Source organism: Bubalus bubalis, chromosome 3 (assembly GCF_019923935.1).
Source record: "Bubalus bubalis isolate 160015118507 breed Murrah chromosome 3, NDDB_SH_1, whole genome shotgun sequence".
Taxonomy (NCBI): domain Eukaryota; kingdom Metazoa; phylum Chordata; class Mammalia; order Artiodactyla; family Bovidae; genus Bubalus; species Bubalus bubalis.
The window spans coordinates 115,501,501-115,519,068 of NC_059159.1; the positions used below are offsets into that span (position 1 = coordinate 115,501,501).

Here is a 17,568-nt window from a genome sequence, read left to right on the forward strand (position 1 = left end):
AAAAAGTGTAATCAAGGCTGTATATTGTCACCCTGCTTATTTAACTTATATGCAGAATATATCATGAGAAATGCTAGACTGGATGAAGCACAAGCTGGAATCAAGATTGCTGGGAGAAATATCAATAACCTCAGGTATGCAGATGACCACCCTTATGGCAGAAAGCGAAGAAGAGCTAAAGAGAGTTGATGAAAGTGAAAGAGTGAAAAAGTTGGTTAAAACTCAACATTCAGAAAACGACGACCATGGCATCTGGTCCCATCACTTCATGGCAAATAGATGGGGAAACAGTGGAAACAGTGACAGAATTTACTTTTTGGGCTCCAAAATCACTGCAGATGGTTATTGCAGCCATGAAATTAAAAGATGTTTGCTCATTGGAAGAAAAGTTGTGACCAACCCAGACAGCTTATTAAAAAGCAGAGACATTACTTTGCCAACAAAGATCCATCTAGTCAAAGCTATGGTTTTTCCAGTGGTCATGTATGGATGTGAGAGTTAGACTATAAAGAAAGCTGAGCACAGAAGAATTGATGCTTTTGCACTGTGGTTTTGGAGAAGACGCTTGAGAGTCCCTTGGACTGCAAGGAGATCCATCCTGTCCATCCTAAAGGAAATCAGTCCTGAATATTCATTGGAAGGACTGATGTTGAAGCTGAAACTCCAATACTTTGGCCACCTGATGTGAAGAACTGACTCATTTGAAAAGACCTGATGCTGGGAAAGATTGAAGGCAGAAGGAGAAGGAGATGGAACAGGATGAGATGGTTGGGAGGCATTACCGACTCAGTGGACATGAGTTTGAGTAAACTCCAGAGTTGGTGATGGACAGGGAGGCCTGGCATGCTGAAGTCCATGGGGTTGCAAAGAGTTGGACACGACTGAGCGACTGACCTGAGTGGCTATTAGGCTCTGCTTTAGCCCATATTGCATTTTTCGGCTTTTTTGTAATCTACAAGGATAAACTTCTTATCTCCTTGATCTCTTCCTCTTCCACTAATATCAGCAATATTCCTTTTTTTTTTTAAATAGAAGAATCTGATTTCTTCTGAAGTCTGTATATGCCTGTTTAATTACTTATAGAAATTGTTAGACTAGTAGTATACTGCTTCTTCTATGTTCTTACCCATGGTTAATAGAAGTAATCACCACCCCTCTCTCTTCTTAATAATCCCATTCTTTCTATTTGTCCCTCTAATACGTAACATCCACCACCATCCAACAGTTCTTCTCCCACAAGTACTGAACAGAATACTAAAAGAGTGAAAAAAAAATTGGAGGACAGTCACATAGCACCCACTGTGATTTCTTTGATTCTGAAGCTACATTTTCATTGCATTCTTTAAATAAAAAGAATTGCATTGGTTTAAAATGTCAGAAGTTACAGAAACACAAACACACATGCACATACTTATACACCATGTGTATATGTACTCACACACATGTGTACATTATTTTTCAGCTGATTATCACAAGTCCATGGCCAGAAATCAAGAACTATCTGAGAGAGGGAAAACAGTGGCACTGCTTCTAGATGTATCTCCTTCCTATCCTCTGCACCAACCTTTTATGGCTTCATAAAGCAATTGAAATCTCACCTAAAATTTTTTGTTTTAGGTTTAGTGGTAATGGATGGGTTAGAATTTAGTCTTTTTATTTGTTTATTTGTATTTGATTTTTCTTGATTTCTCATTCTTGTCTTTTTTTTAATGGCATTTCTTTATTTGTATTTCTGCAACTAGATTTCCATTTTAATGAAGAACTTACTCTGTTTATAGGAACGGGTGAAGTCTGTATTCCATGCCAAAGAGTTTGGAAAAATAGTTAACTTGAGAACCCCAGAGGATGCAAGGGTAAATATAGTCAATCTTTTACTTAAACACATAGCAGCTTCTCATTCAAAGCCATGTAAGTTGTATTGATATTAGTCTTTAAGGCAGATAAGTTGTGTTAGTTTTTCAATTTTATGTTGTGTTTTGATGATTTTAATATATGTAACTATGTAATATTTCCCCCAAATTATTTTTTCATTAGATTGAATTCACACACCTACTTGTTTTTGAAATCAAATTGCTCTCTTATTTTAAATCTTAACTGTAATACTTTGCCAAAAAAAAAAAAAAAGCCAACAAACAAAAGAAATTAAGTCACTCTAATGCTCATCTACCAGCTCCAGCAGGGAAAGTATAGCGCCACACTTTATTTCTGTACTGTGTAGATGTAATGATTTTTTTTTTCTTTAATTACTGTAGCCTGGCACAAGGAAGAAGAGCCATGCCTGTAGTCAGAAAATCTGATTTTTAAATACTGGTTCTGTTCCTTCTTGACTGTAGGACCTTGGGGAAGACAGTTAACCTCAGTTTTCTCTGCACCAGGCTCCTCCGTCCATGGGATTTTCTAGGCGAGAGTACTGGAGTGGGTTGCCATTTCCTTCTCCAGGGAATCTTCCCGACCCAGGGATCGAACCCAGGTCTTCCGCATTGTAGACAGACGCTTTACCATCTGAGCCACCAGGGAAGGAAAGGTTGGGACACATACTTTAGGGATTGTGGCAATTAAAAGTATATGCACTGTCAAGAAAAGGAAGACGAATTGATTATCTACCTCACTGGTCACAACTTAGATGCTATTCCTGACACTGAATTGTACTCACTGTGTTGTGAAACTTACAAATAAGAACACATGGCTTCTTTGCTGAATCCCTGGGCCCTAGGCCTCTCTGCGTTGGTCCTGGCTGGTTATGACTATTTACCAGTTCACTTCTCACACCTGGAGGTCAAAGCAGGAACCTCTTTCACCCATACATGTGTGCCTTGTATCATTTAGCAAGTGCTGTGCCATTTTCTTGGAGAAGGCAATGGCACCCCACTCCAGTACTCTTGCCTGGGAAATCCCATGGACGGAGGAGCCTGGTAGGCTATAGTCCATGGGGCCGCCAAGAGTCGGACACGACTAAGTGACTTCACTTTCACTTTTCACCTCATGCTTTGGAGAAGGAAATGGCAACCCACTCCAGTGTTCTTGCCTGGAGAATCCCAGGGACAGAGGAGCCTGGTGGGCTTCCGTCTATAGGGTCACACAGAGTCAGACACGACTGACACAACTTAGCAGCAGCAGCAGCAATGCCATTTTCTATGTAGACATTGTGATATAAGGTAACATTGACATACTAACAATACAAAACTGAAAAGGGGACAAGTTAACAAAGAAAGAATGATAAAGTGACTAGAGTCTCAGTATGCATGTTGCCTGGAACAGGGAGACAGTGTAAAGCATGATGATAATATGACTTGCACGCCGTCTTCTTCATGTTGCTGAAGGGGACATTACCTTCAGTTTCTCTGTAATAAGTTTCCCATTTAATCTCTCACCATATTATTTTATCTCAGAAAGTTCTTTTTAATCTCCCTGCTCAGCCAGAAACATCCAGAAAGAGCTACTGAGCCTAGTTCTCTTTCTCTACTTATCTTAGAGCTATTCCCACTAGGTTCTTCTTAAATAAAAAAGCACAAATATATCTGCTTAAGATTTTCATAATGGAATAACCCCAGTTATCACTGACTCCATGACTTTTATTTGTCATATAGGCCAAATAATAATAGACTTTATCAGCAGAAAGTTTTCCATTTCATTTGCATTTTGAAATTTCAGATCCTTTGAAAATAGAAAATACATCATGAAAGCACCTATTAATATGCTCAAGAATGTTGCTATGCTACTACTTACTGTAGAATTATATGTATTATTTCTACTCAGTCAAAACCCAATATATAGAATGATGAAGGTTTGTGATACAGAATTGGCATAGGTTGGAAGGAATTCTGCATGGATGATTTTTACACTATGCCAGAGTTATTCAATCCAGCTGTCAAATTACCCTTCTCTCTTGGGATGGTTCATTTTACTTTTCTTATTCTGAAGATGAACATCTAAGTCCAAAGACCTTAGAATGGTATTGTTACTACTGTTAAACCCAGTACCATTGTTCCTGAGTCACCTGGACTATTTAAGTGAATGAATGATCTCTCCTACATAGTGAATTTAGTTCTTGGCTATTTCAGTATACTCCTGACTAAACTGGAAGATAACTTCTAGATTTTCACTCATTACATTTTGTCATTGCAAGTTCACTGAAGTTAAGTAAATGTTGCTTCATTTTCCCACTACAGTGGATCCTCAGAAAGCTAGAAGAAGCAAGAGAACCTTCCCCGAACCTCTGACAGAGACTACTGCCTGAAGATGTACAGCAATAAATCATTACAGTTTCTACCTTGTACCTTCCAAAACCTGTTTGGGAAGTGTAGTACAGAAGTAATTTAAAGTACTTTTTTAAAAAATTCAGAATCAAGTAAAACAGCTACATGATTCAACTATTTCAACTCTTTGGGGATCCGTTTGGTTTTCTAACTTGAATCATGCATCCGGTTAAATTCTGATTACTTTATAAAAGAAGTATTTCTTTTATGAATCTTAAGTATTTGCTCCAGGTGATTCTCTGTAATGGTGGAGAAATTGCACATATTTAGCCTGAATTTAATGGAGCTAAATTGAATATTCCTAGTTCACATTTTAAAGTTCTATCATGCTCAAACTCTCTGAATGAATGATAAGTAGATGATGAAATCAGACATTGCCTTAGTGCTATCAAGATAACTTTGGTGGTAGTTTCTTTAGAAACATGAAGTTCATTTTACAGATAAATATTTTAGTATGATTTTCCTTATTTTTTTAAATAAAGGGTAGATTTAAATTACTATTTGAAGTACATAGCATGACTATGAAAAATAGTCTTTTTTATTTTATATCATACAAATTGACAAATACCTCTTCAAGCCTCATCTTAAGAAAGGCTTGAAGAAATGAGTGTCATACCTGAACAGGGAAAGTCCCTCTCAAAACTTTAAAGCCTTAGAAATACTTCCTCAAGCCAGCATCTTGAGATCTACTTGGTTTCCCAAGGTTATATTTTTAATAGATTTAATAGATTGCTGACCTTAAAGGAAAATTCCTGAGGCCTTAACAATACCAGCTTCCTATTCACTGGTAGGATGAAATAAAATTTTACTGTCTTAATACAAGTTATGCTTCAGAACAGATAGCCCCTCTCTGTACAAATGTAGGATAAATATGTGTACCCTAAAATCTAACCTAGTAACCTATTCTATTGGCAATAAATTGAGAATTTCTGGTTTGCTTTGTCTTATTCAAATGAGAGTCACTCTTTCTAAGTGTATAGCTCATCCAAACAAAACCCATGGGCAGCAAATCAGTAAAAATGTCATGGGGGTTTTTTCCCTTGGTTCTTACCCAAGATCCTTGTACCTTTATATTAATGAGAGTTTTCAAGTGAAAGAGGATAAATACATGATTGTAAACCATGAAGAGAACAATACAGTATCTTATTTATTGAATAATAGAGTATTTGATGCATGTTGTACATGCCACCAAATTACTATAAGCTGTTTTTAGAATTGGAGACTGTATAAGAAGTTAATGGTTGTGAAATTCTCATATTCCTTGAACTCTTGGTTTGTTGTAAAAGCTAAAATAAACAGCATGCCAGACTGTAATTGTATTTCTTCCTGACCAAGTCTTGCTACTAAATACTACTGATTTTCCTCTGATTATAAAAACACATTGTTTATTAATAATAGTTCCTTCAGGATTTTTTTTTCTGTGCTGAACATAATCACAGGATGAGAAGTTTCAAATCTCATGATAGTGCATGTTCCCTTGATGGCCTTTTTTCAAAGTAACATACTTTTTGTCTTTTGCTGAGCTCTGCCAATTTTGCATACATTAGAATTAAACCTAGGAATAGAGGTAGTCAGAAATCTTTTATCAGATTGTCCTCATCTGAAATGTTCCTTTGCTGGAGTTCTAGTCAGTGTCATTAGTCAAGTGCCTCATTACCTACTCCAGTTTCACGGTTTTATTCTCAGAAAGAATAAAGACCCATCACTCTTTGGGTATCCCATGGTAAAGGGGAAAAGTCTTAATAGTGTAAGGAGAGAAATCCTTCTGGTATCCTCTGGAGGCCAGCCAGAGTGGGTCTTGTCAGTAGTACATATGCAAAGCCAGTGTGCCTGTTTTTCCTGTTCCCATGCCAATGAGAACCTAGAAATATCTTTTCTTATTCTTTCTCCCCCATCAGTCATCTGTCCATCAACACCTCCAATCCATTCCTGTCTCTGGAATAGAAAGACCCACAATTTCAAAAGCAATAGTTTCATCAGTTGTCTTAGAAGCTTTTTTTCATCTAAAACAAAGAACATAAGTAAATCACTAGATAATGAGTCAGTCTTTTTTAGCATAACATTTTACAGTTTACAGTTATATGTTTGATTCTGCAGTCTTTTTCTTGACTATTACAGAGTTTATAATCTATGGTATTTAAAAAGTAACCTACCTTGAATTATATTTAACTATGTTTAGTGGTTCTCAGCTTGAGAACTTTAAACTTGTCTTCGTTGTTTGGTAGTTGCTGTGGAAAGGGGTCCTGAGTATTCTGTCCTTCGTCTCTTTCTATTATGTGTTAGCTGTTGCCCTATACCCTTCATGTATCCTGATCTGTGATTATGTATGAAACTGAAGGCAGAGTGTCTGTTCCTAGCCAACTCGCCTCCAGAAAACTATAATCACTAAACATAGCAACTTTGATTTCTGATACAAAAAGAAGCTTGTAATTGCTTCACATTTACAAAATACTCCGTGAACCAAAGAGCATGTGCGCTTCTGCAGTGGCTTCCCAACTACAGTATGTATATTGACTGCTCCTTCTCTGGTGTTAGCAAGACCTTGGAATTTTTCCCAGGCTCACTTCAGTACAACTGCATTATTTTCTGGTCCCTTAATAATCATGATTATCTGTGGCAGTCCTTCCCTGTCTTTCTCTCCTCCATAATCCTAATCAATCCCAAAACTATCCTGTGGCCTCCAAAGAAGATTTTCTGAAACTTATTTGTCAATGCTATCATAATTATCTCTTGTCATTTTTTCCAACAGTAGTAGTAATAATACCGTCCCAGTGAGTATACATGTACCTAACTCATCTCTTAGAAATATCCTGTGAAGTAGTATCCTGTTACTGTCTGGTAAAAAGTAAAGATGCTACTTAGTGCTGAATTTTATGAACCTTATTTATTCAGTCATCAATGACCAGCTTTTGTTGGTACTTTTCAGGCCCCAGTATTACAAAGATTGCCACAAGGTACTGGGTTAGTTTGCCTGTAGGAACTGAACGTGTTTGCCAAATACACTGAAGGTAGAAGTAGCTCTTTGGAAATGGACGTATTTATGCCCCAGCCACCATAGGTCAGAGAAAGCTGTTTGGATTCCAGGGCCATTGCTTTTACATTCTCTCAAGGTCAGCTAAAATCCTCAAGGATGGTGTTTTTCAAACTGTAGGTCTTAACCCATTAGTGAGCCATGCAATCAGTTCAAGACCAGCATATTTTCTTAATGGAATAGAAAAGAAAAGAGCTTTGCAGGTAACAAGGTTAAATATTGTTTTAGTTAAATAATTAGTTAAATAATCTATATACTGTGTATACTGGGTCACAAAATGTAATTTGTTATTGTGAATCGCAGTTTGGGGAGGAGGACCCTGAAAGCCGCTGCTGTAGGAGGCATGTAGCATTCAGTGATGGTTGAAACAATCTGGATCGTGCCAAGCCTTACTTTACCTTGGGTTAGGCGCAACAGACCCACGACTCAGGGAGTCTTTAGGTTGTGAGCACTGTCTTTTTCTATTGAGGGAGAAGATAGGATAGCTCTTATTTTGGAATTGTTTTCCTTTTCTGGTATATATCAGATGCCTGTGTAATATGTCCCACCAAGTATCAGTGGTCTAGAAAAAGCATAGAAAATTGAGATCCACAAACAGCTCCCCAAAAAGATCACAGAATATCCTTTAATTTAGTGTATTTCCTCTTCTCTCCCACTAAGCATTTTACTAGGATTGGGCACAGAAGTTCTCCTTTTAAGGATATTGACTGCTCCATCTACCTGCCATCTGAGTCACCAAATGGACAAAGGCAAATGGGGAGCTGATTCATAGGTCACAATCTTTTAGGGCCAAAATACTTATTCTCTGCAGAGTGCCAGACAAATGCCAACACTTTTTAGCTGAAAGTAATCGAATTTCCTAATTTACGTAGGATTCAAGTAGAAAATACAGATAATTTTATTCTTTTTGCAAGATTCAATGCAAAATTTGTTGAATCTGGTTTTCTTTGGTGCTACCCAGTATCACTGATCGCTCTTTTGCATACCCTAAATGAGAACCATCCGCCCTCTTGCCCAATCCTTTGAAATATGCTTTTGAAATTATACCTTACTGATAGTGCTGTACCTAATCAAGCTAGCACTGATTGGTTAAAATTTTTAGGATTCTTATAATCTTTATCTTTGATCATTGCCCCAAATAGCTATCAGTGCAGACCTTTTCTCCCGCTTTCTGTCTCTCTACCCCAGTTGGTGTAAAGTAGTATTTGTTCCAGGGCTATCGTAAAAGGCCAGTGCAAGGACTGAGAAGACACTGGATCCTACTCTTTTGCAAAACGTCACATTTCTTTAATTGAAACCGTTTTTTACCTTATTTCCTGTTTTGTAAAATAAATTGTCCCATGTCATTAAAAAAAAAAAAAGTTTCACTTTAGAATTACAAATTAGTTCTTTTTTAAAAGCATTATGGCATTTTCCAAAAAATTGATAATTTTGGTTACCCAGTGAGCCATGTAAGATATGAAACTTCAGGTTTTATAGGTTGATACTCATATATTTTTAAAGTTTTTATCACTTTACACAAAGTCATTTGTATTATAGTTTAGCACCTGCTGTGATGTCTGTCAACCTGAAAACCCGTCATTGAGCACCATTCACATTCATTTACTGTTGCTTTGATACCTTTAATAATGGGCTCCTTCTCCTGAAGTCCTTGTAACAGGAAACCCTGTGAGAGTGCTATAATAAAACGTCCCGTCGTCAGAAGTGAACTTAAAAGACATCATGTTAGAAAAATCCAACATTTCTTCTTATGCAGTCATAGCACTAGCATTCCACTGGCTACCCAGAAGTTTCCAACTCGCAAGCTGAAGAACATTAAAGTGAAAATGCAGACTACATTGAAATGCTCTCATTGTCAGTTTTATACCTGCACTCACAGACTGTTAGAAATTGTACCTGGGACTTGTTGCAAGGTCAGATTGTTAAGACTTTTTAAAATGGTCCTCTGTATGTGAATATGTATTTTACATATAAAATTGAATTTTTCAGGGAATGTGCACTTTAAAAATATTTCCTTACTAATGTTTGTATTGACCAAATAGTCTTTGCTTCTTTGGAATGCTTATTCTTTAGTGAAAATATGGTTCTTGATGATGATAGTATTTTAAATGTCTATTTCTGATTCAGTGCAATATTTCCTTGTGCTTATGTCTGACCCAGTTGCCTGTTATACAGTCCCTGCCTTGATTTTGTGTGTTCTGATGAGATAATTAATTTATAAACACAAAAATCACAGTGAAGTTCTTGAAATTGAACTTAGTCTTTTTCCTCCTGAAAACTGGTTCACCATGCTCACCAATGACTTTTTTCTAAATAATGATTTCTTGCCATTGGTAGAATTGAATTGCTTGGTCACATGACTGCCCGGTTTAACTCTGTGTACCTCTTTCAAATAAATTGAGTAAAATAAAAATTTCTAATCTTCAGTCTGCCTCTGTTTTTTAGTTACTGGATAGAACTAGAAAAATTACCATTAAGTCCTCTCTCACCTATCTAAACTCTGCCCTCTTTGGGTCCTAAATAAATCTGGATAACTAACAGATTGCCCAGGGTCCTGGTTTTGCAGTCAAAACTGACAGCTTTCCAGCCCAGCATGATCACTGCTGACTTAAGACCTTGAGTGGTAATACCTACCTGATTCGTAAGCACCAAGACTGTGCCTCCCAGCCTCAGAAAACTTTCACGGCTCATTTCCAAGGTGAGTAATGATTATATTTTGAAAGGAGGGCTAAGAGAGAGAATTTCCTACTTGCAGAATTAATATTGACAGAAATAAGTAATTCGCTTCTAACATGAAGTGTTCAGCCTTTTTATGACTTGTTACTGATACTTAAAGTGACTCAAAGCCATTTTCTTATGTGCTTTGTCAGCCAGAGATTAAAAATAATAACCGAGTGCTAGAAAGTGCTTAAAAACAAAATTCCTCATTGTTTAATTGCCCTGGTAACTGATTCTCTTGAGCCCTTTTCACATGTTAATTGGATGATCAGAAGCAGTTCCTGACCTTTAGAGCATGGTGCCCAACTCCCACCTCAGGTTGTTTTGCTTTTTGTTTGTTTAATTTCTAGATATCCTTGAGAGCGACTTCTCCATCCTTTGGGGGTATGTTCTTTCTTTAGGTATTTTATTGTTTATTTATTAATTTTTATTTTGTATTAAAATATACTTGATTTACATATTATGGGTTTCATGTATACAACATAGTAATGCAATGTTTTTTAGCTTTTATTTTGGAGTATAGTTGATTTACAATGCTATGTTAGTTTCAGGTATACAGCTAAAGAATTCAGTTATACATATGTCCATTCTATTTTTGATTCTTTTCCAGTGTAGATCATTATAGAATACAGAGTAGTGTTCCCTGTGCTATATAGTTGGTCTTTGTTGATTATCTGTTTTATATATAATAGTGTGTGTATATGTTATTCCCAAACTCTTAATTTATCCCTACCCTCCACATTTACCCTTTGGTAGCCAGAAGTTTGTTTTTGAAGACTGGGAGTCTATTTCTGTTTTATAAAGAAGTTCATTTGTACTTTTTTTTTTTTTTAGATTCCACATGTAAGTGATACCTTAGGACATTTGTCTTTCTCTGTCTGACTTCACTTAGTATTATAATCTTTAGGTCCATTTATGTTCCTGCAAATTGCATTGTTTCGTTCTTTTTTTGGCTTCGTAATATTCTGTTGTCTATAAGTACCATGTCTTCTTTACCCGTTCCCTTGTGATGGACATTTAGGTTGCTTAGATGTCTTGGCTATTGTAAACTATGCTGCTGTGAACATTGGGGTGCATGTATCTTTTCAATTATGGTTTTCCCTGGATATATGCCCAGGAATTACATTGGTGGATCCTATGGTAGTTCCATTGTTTATATATACTGCATCCTTATTCATTCATCTTTTGATGGACATTTAGTTTGCTTCTATGTCCTGGCTACTGTAAATAGTGCTGCAGTGAACATTGGGATGCACGTATCTTTTCAAAGTATGGTTTTCTATGGGTATATGTCTAGGAGTATGATTGCTGAGTCATATGGTAGTCCTGTTTTTAGTTTTTTAAGGAACCTCCATAACATTTTCCATAATGATTGTACCAATTTACCCTGCCAAAAGTGTAGGAGACTTCCCTTTTCACCACACCCTCTCCAGCATATATCATGATGGCCATGCTGACTAGTATGAGGTAGTACCTCATTGTAGCTTTGATTTACATTTCTGTAGTAATTAGTGATGTTGAGCATCTTTTCATGTGCTTTCTGGTCATCTGTATGTCTTCCTTTGAGAAATATCTACTTAGGTCTTCTGCTCATTTTTTGATTGGGTTGTTCATTTTTTTGTTGTTGAACTGCATGAGCTGTTTGTGTATTTTGGAGATTAGTCCCTTGTCGGTCACTTCATTTACAAATATTTTCTGCTGTTCTGTGGATTGTCTTTTCATTTTGTTTATGGTTTCCTTTGCTATGCAAAAAGCTTTTCAGTTTAATTAGGTCCCATTTGTTTGTTTTTATTTTCATTACTCTAGGAAGTGGATCAAAAAATATCTTGCTGTGATTTATGTCATAGACCCTTTCTCTTTCTCTTCTTCTTCTGGAACCCCTATAATCCTAATATGATGTGTTTTTGTCCCAGAGGTCTCTGAGCCTGTCCTCATTTCTTCTCATTCTGTTTTCTTTCTTCTGCTCCTCAGCTATTGCCACCATTTATGTGCCAACTGACTTATTCTTTCTTCTGCTGTTGATTCCTGCTAGTATATTTTCATATTTCAGTTATTGTATTGTTCATCTGTTTATTTGTTATCTATAAGTCTCCTCCTGCTGCTGCTGCTAAGTCACTTCAGTTGTCTCTGACTCTGTGCGACCCCATAGACGGCAGCCCACCAGGCTCCCCCTTCCCTGGGATTCTCCAGGCAAGAACACTGGAGTGGGTTGCCATTTCCTCCTCCAATGCATGAAAGTCTCCTAGCTCTTTGTTAAATGTTTCTATGTCATCTTGGTCTGTGCCTCCTCCACTATTTTTCTGTGATCTTGTGTCATCTGTACTATCATTACTCTGAGTTGTTATTCATTTAGATTGTCTGTCTCCACTTGATTGTTGTTCTGATTCTTTATCTTGTTCCTTCATCTTGAATATATTTCTCTGCCATTTCATTTTGTGTAACTTTCTGTGTTTGTGGTTTCCTTTCCTCAGGCAGCAGGATCATAGTTCCTCTTGCTTCAGGTGTCTTCTGCCTCCTGGTAGGTGAGGTTGGTTGGTCCAGGGGTGCAGGCTTCCTGGTGGGAGGGGCTGGTGCCTGCCCCCTGGTGGGTAGAGCTAGGTCTTGTCCCTTTAGTGGGCAGAACCATGTCAAGGGGTGTGTTTAGAGGTGGCTGTGAGCTCAGTACAACTTTAACAGCCTGTCTGCTGATGATTGGAGCTGTGTTCTTCGCCATTGCTGGTGGTTTGGCTTGAGGCATCCCAGCACTGGAGCCTACAGGCTGTTGGGTGGGGCCAGGTCTTGGTGCCAAAATGACTACCTCTGGGAGAGCTCACGTTGATCAGTATTCCCCGGGCCTTCACTCCCAGTATCCTTGCCCCCATAGTGAGCTACAGTTGACCCCTACAATCCCAGGAGACCCTCCAGTACCCACAGGTAAATCGAGCCCAGGCTTCTGTGGAGTCACTGCTTTGTGCTGGGTCCCAGTGCATGTGAAATCTTGTGTGCACCCTCTAAGAGTGGAGTCTCTGTTGCCCCCAGTCCTGTGGAGTTCCTGCACAGTAGGAGGTCCTACTGACGAACAAAACAAAACCCAGTGTTCTGGGGGCTCCTATTCCTGATGTCAGACCCTCAGACTAGAGAAGTTGATGTGGGGCTCAGAGCTCTCACTCCTGTGGGAGAAGCTCTGCTGTATAATTACTTTCCAGTTTGTGGGTCACCTTCCCAGTGGATATGGGGTTTGGTGATATGGGGTGTGCAGGTGCCTAGGCATGCTCCCAGTAGGGCGGGGGCAGCAATCGGCCCCTGCTTATGTGTCTCCCAGTGGCCCATGCACCCCTGGGACAGCAGGGCAGTGACTGGCACCTGCTCCTGGGTTTCTTAATGATGGTGGCAGCATGCACACTGGCAGGACAGCATGGACAGCAATTGGCACCTGGTCCTGTGTCTCCCGTTCTTTGTTCTCTTATGCAAAATGGCCTTGGCTATTCCCCGAATGTTACTGTTCCAGATTAAATTTTGATATCATTGTCAGGCTCCACAAAAACTGTTGTGTTTGCCTTCATTTCTTGAATGAAGGTTAGCTTTTAAAGCTTAATGCCTCGAAAAGGAGGATGAAGGGGAGCAGGATATGCCATCCCCAAATATGCCTCTTTAGCAAAGGGATTATTTTGAGCAGGTTATTTTCAAGAAAAGCTGTAAAAATCTAGTAGAAATTACTCATTTGCAGGAGACATTTACGAGATAAACTTATTTGTAAGGGTGTGTCTCCTAATCTGTACCAGAAAGAGAAAGATGACTCTAAATCACAAGAAACTCTTATCAATGGAGAAGATACCCAGCTCAAATCTGCATAACAACCTTACCCCATTTACTATGTTTTTCCTGGTAACTTCTCATAACTAGCCTTCTCCCAACATTCTTCTGGTGTCTTTAGCTGAAAAGGTATTTAAGGTGATGGCTTGGGCCATTGAGGGAGTTACTCAGTTTTCCAGGGCGTCTCACGTGTAAATAGGAGGTATGTATGTTATTTGTTTTCTATTTGTTTTTCTCCTGTTAATCTTTTATTATAGGGATGGGGTCTCAACTAAGAACCTAGAATGGTAGGGGGGTAATCTTTCTTCCTCACTTGACAGTTTGGTGACCCATGATGGGACCTGCTGAAACACTGTACTTCCTTCGGAGCCTGAAGATGGGAACCTGGAAAACCAGCAGAAGCCAGCAAAGAATAAGAATTCTTATGGAAGTAAGCTCTCTCAGATCTCTGTCTATAAGGCTCAGTAGAGAGAGGAAGAGGAACTTGCACCTTATTCTTTCCTTTCCAAATTTATATTTACAGAAGAAAATATTCATGTGCATTAGTTCCTTGAGTATAAAGACTCTGGTAGAGATTTTGTTATAAGTACTCTTGTTTTCTGTTGATCCCTTTCCCTTCCAGAGATGGTCACTGACTTATATTGTCTGTCTTTTGTGTCATTTTTCATAAGGAGGAGAACCGTAGTCAAGATCAGGTTTTCCTTTCATCTTGTTCTTTGTCTTGAGATCTTGGCTTTTCTTTTTTTTTTTTTTTAAGGGTTTCTTTCTTTTTTTTTTTTATTTTTAAACTTTACATAATTGTATTAGTTTTGCCAAATATTAAAATGAATCCACCACAGGTATACATGTGTTCCCCACCCTGAACCCTCCTCCCTCCTCCGTCCCCATACCATCCTTCTGGGTTGTCGCAGTGCATGAGCCCCAAGCATCCAGTATCGTGCATCGAATCTGGACTGGCAACTCATTTCATACATGATATTTTACATGTTTCAATGCCATTCTCCCAAATCTTCCCACCCTCTCCCTCTCCCACAGAGTCCATAAGACTGTTCTATACATCAGTGTCTCTTTTGCTGTCTCGTACACAGGGTTATTGTTACCATCTTTCTAAATTCTATATATATGCGTCAGTATACTGTATTGGTGTTTTTCTTTCTGGCTTACTTCACTCTGTATAATAGGCTCCAGTTTCATCCACCTCATTAGAACTGATTCAAATGAATTCTTTTTAATGGCTGAGTAATACTCCATTGTGTATATGTACCACAGCTTTCTTATCCATTCATCTGCTGATGGACATCTAGGTCGCTTCCATGTCCTGGCTATTATAAACAGTGCTGCAATGAACATTGGGGTACACGTGTCTCTTTCCCTTCTGGTTTCCTCAGTGTGTATGCTCAACAGTGGGATTGCTGGATCATAAGGTGGTTCTATTTCCAGTTTTTTAAGGAATCTCCACACTGTTCTCCATAGTGGCTGTACTAGTTTGCATTCCCACCAACAGTGTAAGAGGGTTCCCCCTTTTTTTTTTTTAATTTAATTTTATTTTATTTTTAAACTTTACATAATTGTATTAGTTTTGCCAAATATCAAAATGAATCCACCACAGGTATACATGTGTTCCCCATCCTGAACCCTCCTCCCTCCTCCCTCCGCATTCCATCCCTCTGGGTCGTCCCAGTGCACCAGCCCCAAGCATCCAGTATCGTGCATCGAACCTGGACTGGCAACTCGTTTCATACATGATATTTTACATGTTTCAATGCCATTCTCCCAAATCTTCCCACCCTCTCCCTCTCCCACAGAGTCCATAAGACTGTTCTATACATCAGTGTCTCTTTTGCTGTCTCGTACACAGGGTTATTGTTACCATCTTTCTAAATTCCATATATATGTGTTAGTATACTGTATTGGTGTTTTTCTTTCTGGCTTACTTCACTCTGTATAATAGGCTCCAGTTTCATCCACCTCATTAGAACTGATTCAAATGTATTCTTTTTAATGGCTGAGTAATACTCCATTGTGTATATGTACCACTGCTTTCTTATCCATTCATCTGCTGATGGACATCTAGGTCGCTTCCATGTCCTGGCTATTATAAACAGTGCTGCGATGAACACTGGGGTACACGTGTCTCTTTCCCTTCTGGTTTCCTCAGTGTGTATGCCCAGCAGTGGGATTGCTGGATCATAAGGCAGTTCTATTTCCAGTTTTTTAAGGAATCTCCACACTGTTCTCCATAGTGGCTGTACTAGTTTGCATTCCCACCAATAGTGTAAGAGGGTTCCCTTTTCTCCACACCCTCTCCAGCATTTATTACTTGTAGACTTTTGGATCGCAGCCATTCTGACTGGTGTGAAATGTTACCTCATAGTGGTTTTGATTTGCATTTCTCTGATAATGAGTGATGTTGAGCATCTTTTCATGTGTTTGTTAGCCATCTGTATGTCTTCTTTGGAGAAATCTCTATTTAGTTCTTTGGCCCATTTTTTGATTGGGTCATTTATTTTTCTGGAGTTGAGCTGTAGGAGTTGCTTGTATATTCTCGAGATTAGTTGTTTGTCAGTTGCTTCATTTGCTATTATCTTCTCCCATTCTGAAGGCTGTCTTTTCACCTTGCTAATAGTTTCCTTTGATGTGCAGAAGCTTTTAAGGTTAATTAGGTCCCATTTGTTTATTTTTGCTTTTATTTCCAATATTCTGGGAGGTGGGTCATAGAGGATCCTGCTGTGATATATGTCAGAGAGTGTTTTGCCTATGTTCTCCTCCAGGAGTTTTATAGTTTCTGGTCTTACGTTGAGATCTTTAATCCATTTTGAGTTTACTTTTGTGTATGGTGTTAGAAAGTGTTCTAGTTTCATTCTTTTACAAGTGGTTGACCAGAGTTCCCAGCACCACTTGTTAAAGAGATTGTCTTTAATCCATTGTATATTCTTGCCTCCTTTGTCAAAGATAAGGTGTCCATATGTGCGTGGATTTATCTCTGGGCTTTCTATTTTGTTCCATTGATCTATATTTCTGTCTTTGTGCCAGTACCATACTGTCTTGATAACTGTGGCTTTGTAGTAGAGCCTGAAGTCAGGTAGGTTGATTCCTCCAGTTCCATTCTTCTTTCTCAAGATCGCTTTGGCTATTCGAGGTTTTTTGTATTTCCATACAAATTGTGAAATTATTTGTTCTAGCTCTGTGAAGAATACTGTTGGTAGCTTGATAGGGATTGCATTGAATCTATAAATTGCTTTGGGTAGTATACTCATTTTCACTATATTGATTCTTCCAATCCATGAACATGGTATATTTCTCCATCTATTGGTGTCCTCTTTGATTTCTTTCACCAGTGTTTTATAGTTTTCTATATATAGGTCTTTAATTTCTTTAGGTAGATATATTCCTAAGTATTTTATTATTTCCGTTGCAATGGTGAATGGAATTGTTTCCTTAATTTCTCTTTCTGTTTTCTCATTATTAGTGTATAGGAATGCAAGGGATTTCTGTGTGTTGATTTTATATCCTGCAACTTTACTATAGTCATTGATTAGTTCTAGTAATTTTCTGGTGGAGTCTTTAGGGTTTTCTATGTAGAGGATCATGTCATCTGCAAACAGTGAGAGCTTTACTTCTTCTTTTCCAATTTGGATTCCTTTTATTTCTTTTTCTGTTCTGATTGCTGTGGCCAAAACTTCCAAAACTATGTTGAATAGTAATGGTGAAAGTGGGCACCCTTGTCTTGTTCCTGACTTTAGAGGAAATGCTTTCAATTTTTCACCATTG

At 38.3% G+C, this 17,568-nt stretch overlaps 1 protein-coding gene across 1 annotated transcript in view; it reads left to right on the forward strand.

The window, feature by feature from the left end:
• VPS13A (vacuolar protein sorting 13 homolog A) overlaps positions 1 to 9,713 on the forward strand; it is a gene marked incomplete in the record, with an annotated part of 267,525 nt that extends 257,812 nt beyond the window's left edge. Inside the window, 2 exon segments of the mRNA XM_045165068.1 lie at positions 1,779 to 1,853; positions 4,170 to 9,713. Of these exon segments, the coding sequence (XP_045021003.1) occupies positions 1,779 to 1,853; positions 4,170 to 4,220 (126 nt within the window).
• Between the last annotated feature and the right edge of the window lie 7,855 nt (positions 9,714 to 17,568).